Below are 11,251 nucleotides of genomic sequence, written 5' to 3'. Positions count from 1 at the left end.
GCATCGGCAGGCGGACTCTCAACCACTGCGCCACCAGGGAAGCCCTGCATTGGGTCTTCGTTGCTGCGCGCGGGCCTAGTTGCGGCGAGCGGGAACTGCTCTTGATTGCAGTGCACAGACTTCTCATTGCGGCGGCTTCTCCTGTTGTGGAGTTCAGGCTGTAGGCGCGCGGGCTTCAGCAGTTGTGACTCACGGGCTCCAGAGTGCAGGCTCAGCAGCTGTGGTTCAGGGGCTTAGCTGCTCCACAGCCTGCGGGATCCTCCCGGAACAGGGCTCGAACCCGTGTCCCCTGCATTGGCAGGCGGACTCCTAACCATTGCCCCACCAGGGAAGCCCTCATAACATTTTAGTGAGAGTCAAAATAGTTTTTTGTACTACAAATATTATAAAAAGTTTAAACTGTTTGAAAATACTGTTTATTTCATCCTTGTCTCATCCTTTTAAAATGTCCTTTCTGTGTATGCTTTAGAACATACATAATGTATTAGTAGAGCAACACTCAAGCATTGAGAATACTTCTCAAAATATTTTTAGTAGAGGGGTGTGCAATCGAAAAAGTTGGGAGGACTTCCCTGGTGGCGCAGTGGTTAAGAATCCGCCTGCCAATGCAGGGGACACGGGTTCGATCCCTGGTCCGGTAAGATCCCACATGCTGCAGAGCAACTAAGCCCGTGCACCACAACTACTGAGCCTGTGTTCTAGAGCTCGCGAGCCACAACTCCTGAGGCTGCAAGCCACAACTACTGAGCCCACATGCCACAACTACTGAAGCCTGCACACCTAGAGCCCGTGCTCTGCAACAAGAGAAGCCACGGCAATGAGAAGCCCGGGCACTGCAACGATGAGTAGACCCCGCTCGCTGCAAGTAGAGAAAGCCTGCACGCAGCAACGAAGACCCAACTCAGCCAAAAATAAATTAAAAAAAAAGTTGGGAGACCACTGCTTGAATAGTGTCTACCTTGTTTTAGGGCATCAACGAGGTCATGAATGCAATGTGCTCGGCACATATTAAGTCCTCAGTGAGTATTGGCTCTTTGGCTCTTATGATATCCTCTATACGAGTGATGCATTAGAGGCAGTGTGAAATGATGGTGAAAAGCAAGAGCCTTGCAGTCAGGCAAAGTTGGATGCGTTCCCCTGCCACTTACTAACTGAGAGAATGTGACCAATGAACTTCGCAGGATTTCCCTGGTAGCGCGGTGGTTACGAATCTGCCTGCTAATGCAGGGGACACGGGTTTGTGCCCTGGTCCACGAAGATCCCACATGCCTTGAAGCAACTAAGCCCGTGCGTCACAACTACTAAGCCTGTGCTCTAGAACCCACGAGCCACAACTACTGAGCCCACGTGCCACAACTACTGAAGCCCGCACGCCTAGAGCCGGTGCTCCGCAACAAGAGAAGCCACCAAAATGAGACACACACGCACCGCAACCAGAGAAAGCCCACGTGCAGCAACGGAGACCCAATGCAGCCAAAAATTAATTAATTAATTAATTAATTTAAAAATCCTTTCTCCTTCCCACTTCCTTTAAAAGAAAAACAAACAAACTTCGCTGGGCCTCAATTTCTCATTAGTCCCCATCTCTTAGAGTTGTTATAAAGATTAAGAGAGATAATGCACTCTTTTGGTAACAGCTTCATTGAAATATAATTCACATACCATAAATGTCACCATTTTAAAGTGTACCATTCAGTGGGTTTTAGTATGTTCACAAGGTTGTACAACCACTGCCAATATCTAATCCAGAACACTTTCATTACCCCAAAAAGAAACCTGTGCCCATTAGCAGTCGCTCTCCATGCTCCCTTCCCCTCCCCTACTCCCCCCACCTAGCCTAGGCAACCACTAACTTACTTTCTGTCTCTGTGGACTTGCCTCTTCTGGACATTTCATATAAATGGACTCAGACTATATGTGGTCTTTTGTGTCTGGCTTCTTTCACATAGCACAGTGCTTTCAGGGTTCCTCCATGTTATATGTAGCAAGCATCATTACTTAATTCCTTTTTATTACTGGATAATATTCCATTGCATGGATATACCACATTTTGTTTATCCCCTCATCAGCTGATGGACACTGGGGCTGTTTCTACCTTTTGGCTATTGTGAATAGTGCTGCTATGAATACTCGTGCATGATAAGGCATGTTTAATGCTCAGCACAGGGCCTGCCAGGCACCTAAGTGCTCAATACCAGTAGGTGGTTGTTCTCCTTATCATTAGGGAGTGCTACATTGGGAGATTTGGGACCCAGAGTGCCTGGATGTCAAAAAGGGTAGGTGAAAGTCACCAAGGACAGCATTCATTTACTGCACAGTGTCACCGAGAGCTGTCCCTGCCCACCTCACCCAAATAAGTAAGGCAGTGTGACACAGAGGCATGAGCACAGACCCACTCCACCACTTTTGAGCTGTGTGATGCCGGGCAAGTCACTTAACCTCTCTCAACCTTGTGTGTAAGTTGGATATAATTAGTCTTGTCTACATATCTCACAGGCTTGCTGCCTGGGTCAAAGAGTTAAGTTAAAAACATGGGGCTTCCCTGGTGGCGCAGTGGTTGAGAGTCCGCCTGCCGATGCAAGGGACGCGGGTTCGTGCCCCGGTTCGGGAAGATCCCACATGCCGTGGAGCGGCTGGGCCCGTGAGCCATGGCCGCTGAGCCTGCGCGTCCGGAGCCTGTGCTCCGCAACGGGAGAGGCCACAACAGTGAGAGGCCCGCTACCGCAAAAAAAAAAAAAAAAAAAAAAAATGAAAGCACTTTGAAAACCATAAAGCATTATTATTCCAAACCTTACATATTACAGAAACTAACGGCTCTCGAATAGAGTAAGGAAGCACTTTGTTCCGCTCACCATTCTCCCTCTCTCTCCAGCTTGTTCACATTCTCTTCAACATGACACCCTGGCCTTCTCACCACAGTCCCTGATGCTAGTACCTCCTTCCTTGCATCTACTTAAGGGCCAAGGGTGAGCAGCCTGATCCTGGGTAGAAACCTGAATTCACATCAAGAAAAAGCCTGCCATGTCTCTATTTCCAGGTAGAAATCTGTGCGACCTTTCCGGTTTTCTCAATAGCTAGCTGGTTAGAGCGCCCTCGTGTGTCTCCACGTGGTAATACCTGAGGTCTTTCCTGAGAGGTGACTTTTTCATCGCAGCCTCAGTAAAAGGTGTAATGGAAATTTTTTTCTCGTCACACTTCATGGCCCATGCTTGACACTTGGACTCCAGTTAAGCCATTGCAGCCCGAGTCTTAGGCAGGTTTCCTGCTTGCGCTCAGGCCTAAAGATTTCTTCCTGCTCCCTGCCCACACCTTTCTCCTCAGTCATTTTGAAAAACCCTGGTCTCACCGTTCACAGATGTCAACTTGGTCTTACCACCTTCTATTATTCCAAGCTTAACCAGCTCCCAAAGTAAGATCATATGTTTTTCTAAAAAGGGAAGAAAGTAAATCCAAAATAATAGAAAAGTGTGTTTTAAGTGTTTACTATATATATAAAACTATATATATATATTATATATATATAAATATATATATATTTACTATATATAGTAAAACTATATATATATATGATTTGTTCTATAGTCTAAGGAAAAGGTATCGAGAATGTTAAACCTTTCACAGGGGTCTCCTCATGGAAAGCCCTGACACTTGGGAAGGGGTAAATGATGATCAGAGACAGTGATGTCTGGCAGTGCGTGCTTGCGTGCGCGCGCACATGAACACATGTTTACACACTCTCACACGCTCTTCTGCTCAGGGAGCTTTCTCTCTCGTGGCTTTCTCTCTCACTGAGAATCATGTGATGATATCAGCTCAGGTCTTTGGAGGAAAGAAAACTTATATTTTATATATGGAACCTCAAGAATGTTCCCTGCAGGGACTTCCCTGGTGGTCCAGTGGTTAAGACTGCACACTTCCATGGCAGGGGGCGTGGGTTCAGCCCCTGGTCGGGGAAGTAAGATCCCACATGCCACGCGGCGTGGCAAAAAAAAAAAAAAGTTCCCTGCTCCCTCCATCAGCTACCGCTATGAAAGCCTGAGGGACTTTACTTCCCATATTCTACACATTCCCCTCATGCCTGCTCTGCAGCCATGGATTTTTCTGAATCTATGAGCCCCATTGGCAAACTCCACTGCGAGCCAAAGATACATGTGCTTTTGGCTTCACCCCAGGAGCATGTTCCTGAAAAGTTGCGGGCAAATTAAATTTTTGCAGGTCAGTTATGATTCCCCACCGGCTTCCAATGAGACTTTTGAGCTGCGCTCTCTCCTCCTCAAGATTGATTTTCAACACTTCAGCTTGAAGTTTCTCTGCCTCTTGCCATCCTCCCTGACAGTTAAACCTCATCTGGAAAATGAAGAACCTGACCGAGGAAACATTAAGAACTCTCGAATAGTCCAGGACCTATAAAAAATACACTAGAGGGCTTCCCTGGTGGCGCAGTGGTTGAGAGTCTGCCTGCCGATGCAGGGGACACGGGTTCGTGCCCCGGTCCAGGAAGATCCCACATGCCGCGGAGCGGCTGGGCCCGTGAGCCATGGCCGCTGGGCCTGCGCGTCCGGAGCCTGTGCTCCGCAACGGGAGAGGCCACAACTGTGAGAGGCCCACGTACAGCAAAAAAAAAAAAAAAAAAAAAATACACTAGAGAGGCTGCCATTTGGAAAAGACACCAGGTACCACCATTCAAACTGCAAACCCTCACCCTACGTCCAACTTTTGGAGAGGCTATTTCCAAGGGCTTGAGGGGTTTTGCCCCACTCTCGGGGGGGCAGCAGCTGCCTCGGGGGATGGGCATTTTCAGTTTAGGAGGATCTGTACTACCCTTCTGCTTTCTGTTCTCTTCACCCCACTCCCAGGTGTCAGATTCCAGAGACCTGTTGACTGAAGAAAAACACACAACCCAAAAGTTGCAGGTTATGTTTTATTCAGCGGACTTACTGAGGACTATAGCCTGGGAGGCAGCCTCTCAGAGAGCTCTAAGGAACTGTGGCAAAGAAGTAAAGGAGGAGCCACGATATACGGGAGTTTTTGCAAGAAAAAATAAAAACATGTGTTCAAACATCAAAGACTACAGCTAATCACAGAAAACAGACATCTCAAAGTAGTGATTTTAGCCCCCCCCCTTTTTTTTTTGGCCATGCTATGCAGCTTGTGGGATCTTAGTTCCCCGACCAGGGATTGAACCCAGAGCCCTCAGCAGTGAGAGCATAGAGTCCTAACCAATGGACCACCAGGGAATTCCCTAGCCCTTTTCTCTGTATGGCAAGATGCAAGAGTCTGGGCTCAGGGAAATTATTCCTTAGATAAGCATCTTAACTATCTAGGGCCAGTATCCTGTTTTTCTCCATCCTGAGTTCCCCTCAGGGCGCGCCGTGGGGCCGTGGGGGACGGTGGCTGCAGGGGCTCCTGGCTTGATGGTAGTTGACTTTCATTGTTCACTGGACTAGCAGGCAGCATTCTTTGTTTACTGGAATGGCAGGTGATACTCTTTGTCTACAGACCCTCTCTCCCGAAATAGAGATGGGTGCTGTGGTCCCGGGGAACCATGTATGCAACTGGTGACCTAGACAAAGCACTTGGTAAGTAAAGAGTTGCTAGGGAAGCACCTTGGCTCTGGTCTCTGGCAACAGTTAAGCAAGGGCATGTGTGCCCTGGGTCTGTGATGCTGGTCAGGCGACTGCCCTTGCAGTCTTTGAACCGGAACCAGAGATATTATTAGTGCTGATAGCGAAGGGAACTGCCTGCTTAGTGGCGAGGAAAATTAATAGTCCAAGCGTTCTCCCATCCTGCATTCTCCATGCTGGCATTTTGATTAAAAGAAATACTGCTGCAGCTGTTTGCATATTCTAGAAGTGTGTGTGCATGTGTGCGGTTTAGTGTTTACAGATTTGGGGTTGTGGAGGGGAGTTTCCAGAGCAACGGAAGTAGCTGCTTGTCAGTCAGGGTTCATTTTGAAAATGAAAGCCTGAAAGCTTGGGGCCCACTCTGGGCCTGGGCCTGGTCTCCGAGAAGCCGGCAAAAGCCAGGAGTTGGCTTTGGTTAGTCAGCTCAGTGAAGCAACCACTTGATCACCTTTTGCCTTTTTCTTTTACGAATTGACCAAGTCTATGAGCTGCTTTTGGTGTCCTGCAGATTCAGTCTGAGGCAGGGATGTGGGAGTGGGCATCGAGGTTCTGGCCGAAGACACCTCCCCCAACACGTACACACACGATTACATTTCCCCAGGCTGCCAGACCAGAACGAGGTAACCTATTTCTCACACACTACTAGGTACACAAGGGTAGTATGACTAGTCATCAAAGAGTTTAGTTTAATTGGCGTATGTCAGAGTAAAGGGAGAGAAATACAACACAAGGCTGTCTGTTCTGGGTGCCGGGGGAGTAATACAAAGAGATGGTTGGGGGAGCGAGGGATCACTCTGGGCTGGGGTAATCGGAGGAGGCTTACTGGAGAAGGTGGCAACTGAGGCCAACCTTGAAGGACAGGGGGGAGAACTTCACCAAATAGAAGCTATGAGGGAGGACATTCTCGGTAGAGGAGGGCAAGTTCAAGATATGCTCAGGTTAGAACAAGTCCATCCGTTTGGCTGGAATTTGGGATTTGTGTGAATGGTTTGCTGTTGATAAGCTTGGTTTGAAGGCCAGATCCTCTGCGCCAGAACAAAGGCTGCGGTGTCACACAGACTTGCTCTGCCACTTCCTTCGGGGTGACCTTGGGCAAATGGCCTAATCTCTTTGCAAAGTGAGGACAGTAACAATACTTAGCTCTTGAGATCCTTGGGCGGGTGATAGAATGAACATATATAAAGCATTTAGCAGAGTGGCACATAAAAAGTATTTTAAAAAATGGATTACAAATGCATAGGCTGTCATGAAGGAAAGCTCCAGCTCTTTAGGGCTGACCCCAAATATCTGAGGGCAAAGGTGGAAAAGCCTCTGATACCTTCCATCACTGTGGGACCCAGTAGAGTGGGCTGGCTTGGCCTGAGTCCCCATTCCCTCTGGCCTAGACTGTTGGAACAGTCTCCTGGCTTTCTGCCTCTGCCTCTCCCATAATCATCTTCCTAAAGACCACCTTAATCATGGCTGTATTCCTCTCTGGCTCAAGAACCTTCTATGGCTCCCCACTGCTCATGACTGAACTCCCTAACATGGGGCGGGGGGGAGGCAAGAACTACCATTTATTGAGAGAAGAGCCAAGAGGATGCTAATGTTAGGACTAAAAAGGTAAAATACCCTCCTCTTTTAAAAGCCTTGAAACTCGGAATTCGCGGAAATCAGCAGGTCCCTCAGGGAGAGAGCGGGATGCATCTCTGAAGAGGGTAAGGCGTTCGTGGCCGATGACTCAGATTCACCAGTACCTGCTTCTTCAAGCCAAGCTGGGAAAGGTTAAAGAGAAGAGGGCGGAGAGAGGAGTAGGGAGCCTCGGGGAAGCAGGGGGTAGCCCTTCTCAGTTCCCTGGAAGGGCTTTTACGCCTGGACACTTTCTCGAATTTCTCTGTAGGAATCCCGGGCAGCTCCGGCGCTGCGGGAAGGGTCAAGGCCACACAAAGGGCAGTGCAAGCGAACCCGAGTCACATGGGGCAGCCAAGCCGCCTCCGTGAATGCGAGGCGCGGGACAAAGACGGCTCGGGGACAAAGTGCAGGGAGACTCCTGAGGAGATAAGAGGGAAGGGCGAAGGAAGGGGCGGAGAGCGACCGCCCCGGAGCTCTAAGGACCGCGCTGCCGGAGGCCTTGGCTGGAAGCCGAACTCAGCCCACCGCGGAGGGGGCTCCCTAGAGCCCCTTCACCCAGCAACTGCGGGGATGCTGAGAACCCGGCTGCTGGGGCAGCTGGGCTGCTCCCGTTGGCGCTCGGGGCTAGCGCGCAGCCCGCCCCCGCGTCCGCCCCACAGTTGCCCACGCCGTGCGGGAGGCGGGGCCGCCCAGCTCACCTGGCCGTTTGGGGCGGGGCCGCCCGCGACCCGGGGAAGCGGAGGTGGCGGCGGTACCCGGGGTGCAGGAAAGGGGCTCTACCCGGGGGCATGGCCGGAGCTCCCACCCCTCCAGGCCCCCCCACCGCCCGTGCCGGGGGCCCTCCCTCGGCTCGCTCGCGCTCTCCCTCCCTCTTCTCCCCTCCTTCGCTCCCTCCCTCCGAGCCCAATTGCTCAAGCCGCTTCCTTCCCCAACGCCAGCGCCAGTTCCTCTCTTGGTGGGGCCCGGGAAGGGCAGCAAACGCTAGACACTGGAACAGCCGCGGCGGCAGGACCATGGCCGAGCCCCGAGGGGCCGCGAAGCCGGCACCCAAGGCCTCCTTCGCACCGACCGAGCTGAGCCTGCGGAGCGCCCCGCAGCCCCGCCCCTCGAGAGTGGACACCGTCAGCCTGGGCAGGTACCGGGGCAACGCCACCACCGCCTTCCACCGCTCGGTGATGCCCTCGGGAACAGTCTCGGGGCGCCGGCGGGGAGCGCTGCGGGAGCTGTTGGGGCTGCAGGGGGCGGCTCCCGCCGGGTGGCTGTCGGAGGAGCGCCCCGAGGAGCAGTCCCCGGGCGGGCCGAACGCACCGAGCGGTAGCGGGCTATGCCTGGAGCCCCGGGAGCACGCGTGGATACTGGCGGCCGCTGAGGGCCGCTTTGAGGCGCTGCAGGAGCTGCTGGAGGTCGAGCCGGGGCTGCTCCTGCGGGGCGACCCGATCACGGGCTACACGGTGCTGCACTGGCTGGCCAAGCACGGGCGCCACGAGGAACTCATCCTGGTGCACGACTTCGCCCAGCGCAGGGGGCTGCGGCTCGACGTGAGCGCCCCGGGTAGCGGCGGCCTCACGCCCCTCCACCTGGCGGCCCTGCAGGGCCACGATATGGTCGTCAAGGTGCTGGTGGGCGCCTTGGGGGCAGACCCCACGCGCCGCGACCACAGCGGCCACCGGGCCTGTCACTACCTGCGGCCCGACGCGCCCTGGAGCCTGCGGGAGCTGTCGGGGGCCGAGGACTGGGAGACGGCGGGCAGCAGCGAGCGTAACAACGCCAACAACAACAGCAGCGGCGGCGGCGCCGCGTGTACGCCGAGACGCGCCTCCAGCGCAGTGGGCGCGTCGGTCGTGGAGACAGCGGCGGCGGCGCCCGCCAAGGGGAAGGACTCCGTGGGCAGACGGGTGGCGCAAATTCAAGGCCTTCTCCGCCATATGTTCCCCTTCTTCCAGGACCGTTGAAGGAGACGGAGACTGGAGAGCGTGGAGGGACCAAGACGCTGCGGCGGGGCCGTGGTCCCGGGTGGTCCCTGGCGGTCCCTGGCGGTCCCGGGTGGTCCCGGGTGGTCCCTGGCGGTCCCGGGTCCCACCGAAGGGGCGGCGCCTCGGACGCAGCTCGGGCCGCAGCCGTGGGCGCTGGTCCTGCAGGGAGCAGATCACCTCGGGGTCCGTCTCAGGCACCTGTCTCAGGAGTACAGACACCGGCCAGGAGACGCGGGGACCAGGGCACGCCTAACCGAGGGAGACCAAGGACCAAGCCTTCCTGGCGCCGAATCCCCAAACTACAGGATTGAGTTAGGAGCAGAAGCGTGGTCCTGCTTGGGAGAGGGAAAGTTAGCTTCCAGTAGACATTTCTGGGCAGGTGGAAGCTCTGGGTTTATTAGGAAACATTTGCTAGAAGAATGAGTTAAGATTGTAAACCACTGACGCAGAGGAAGCGCCTAACTGCAGTTAACGGGTCTGACTCGGCTGTTAACGGGTCACTTTGTGAGGGCAGGCTCAGCCCCTGTCAACCTGCTCCTGAGACAACCAGGCCTTACCCATATGGTTTGGTTTCTAATGTATCATGAATGACTTCTTAAGCATATTAAAGTGGCATATGTTTTCCTTTCACATTACAAAGCTGTCCTTTGAATGACTTTTTTTTTTCCATCAACCACCTCTTCCCTGTGTTTGCAGGGAAGAGGTCACCAACCCACGGCTGCGAGCTAGTGATCCGGAACAGTCTCTGGATCTCATTTGCACAGCAAGTGGCCAAGGTGTGCACCAAAGGAGCTACTTTCCCCTTGGCTCTGAGTAGAGACACACAGTTTACCTGTCTCCTGGGCTCTTTAGCATCTAGGTCTGGCCTCTTGCACAAGTCTCATCCCAGAGGAGTTGTCTGCAGGGAGCAGAGGGGAGGTAAAAGGAAAAAGCCTCCAAATATGTATTTCTAATATTTCCTGGTGAGTCATGTAATTTACCTTGACTTCTGCCCTCCAATGAGACACACCCCCTGGCATTTTTTCCAAGATAGGGCTTTAATCATCAGCATTGTGGGTTTCTTTTAGTTACATTTACAGGTGGGTTGATTTGAGCTGAAAGGAGGGAGAAGCAGTTGGTGGCTGGAAATCCATGCTGCTTTCGAGAACAGCATATTTTCAAAATAGCACTGTATCCCTGGAGGGTTGGGTAGCCCTTGCAATGGACTGCTGTGTCCCCAGCCCTCCCATCCCAGTCCTCTAAGGCCAGGGAGGAACTGAGTCACAATAAAACACAGCCCAGAGACACCACCCTGAGCCCATCTGTCCAGGTTTCCATCTCTGCCTGGCGGGCCTGTTTGCCCCTTCTGTGCTCAAAACGTTCCCACCTGCCCTTAATAACGCATTAGATTCTTCCCATCCATGAAATGATCCAAATCTTTCCTATTGATTCTCAGCCTGTCCCGTGTCTCTAGGAACTATACCTTAAACATATTTACAGTGTAATGTAGCATTTCCTTTTTCTTCTTCTAAATGAACTTCTTTGGGAATTCCTCCGCCATCCAGTGGTTAGGGCTCGGCGCTTTCACTGTAGGGTCTTGAGTTCAATCCCTGGTTGGGAACTAAGATCCCACAAGCCGCGCGGCAGAGCCAAAAAAAGAAAAGAAACAAAAATGAACTTCTTTGATGTTTGCAGTGGGAGGGTGAGCAGCTCCTGGCTTGTGGCATTTGGAACGGGCATCTAGCATAGCCCTCCTCCACCCCCATGCCCATTTTATAGATGCAAATTGGCTAACTGATGCAGGACCGCGAGTTCTGCTCCACAACCTCTCCCTTGACAGCTGCCGAGGTGGGTTGGGTTTGGTGAAGGCGTCAGGGCAGGGCCTTCCTGCCACATGGCTGAGTCTGCGGACTCCTGGCTTGGAGGGAAGATTGGCATGTGCCTTCGTCCAACATTCAAAGGACACTTTTAACAGTAGTCCCCTCTTCATAGGAAAAGTTTGAACCTAAGCATCTTAACTATTAGCAGATTTGGGGACCTAAGACAAGCATCTGCCCTGCTCTT

At 52.6% G+C, this 11,251-nt stretch overlaps 1 protein-coding gene across 1 annotated transcript; it reads left to right on the top strand.

Moving 5' to 3' along the window:
• The first annotated feature begins 8,170 nt into the window (after positions 1 to 8,170).
• Positions 8,171 to 9,840, top strand: SOWAHD (sosondowah ankyrin repeat domain family member D). The gene has a single exon (XM_030849785.3). It carries the CDS (start codon positions 8,249 to 8,251, stop codon positions 9,185 to 9,187), a length of 939 nt encoding a protein of 312 aa, XP_030705645.2. The 5' UTR covers positions 8,171 to 8,248; the 3' UTR covers positions 9,188 to 9,840.
• Positions 9,841 to 11,251: the final 1,411 nt, after the last annotated feature.

Source organism: Globicephala melas, chromosome X (assembly GCF_963455315.2).
Source record: "Globicephala melas chromosome X, mGloMel1.2, whole genome shotgun sequence".
Classification (NCBI taxonomy): Eukaryota; Metazoa; Chordata; class Mammalia; order Artiodactyla; family Delphinidae; genus Globicephala; species Globicephala melas.
This window is presented reverse-complemented; position numbering and strand designations above follow the sequence as displayed.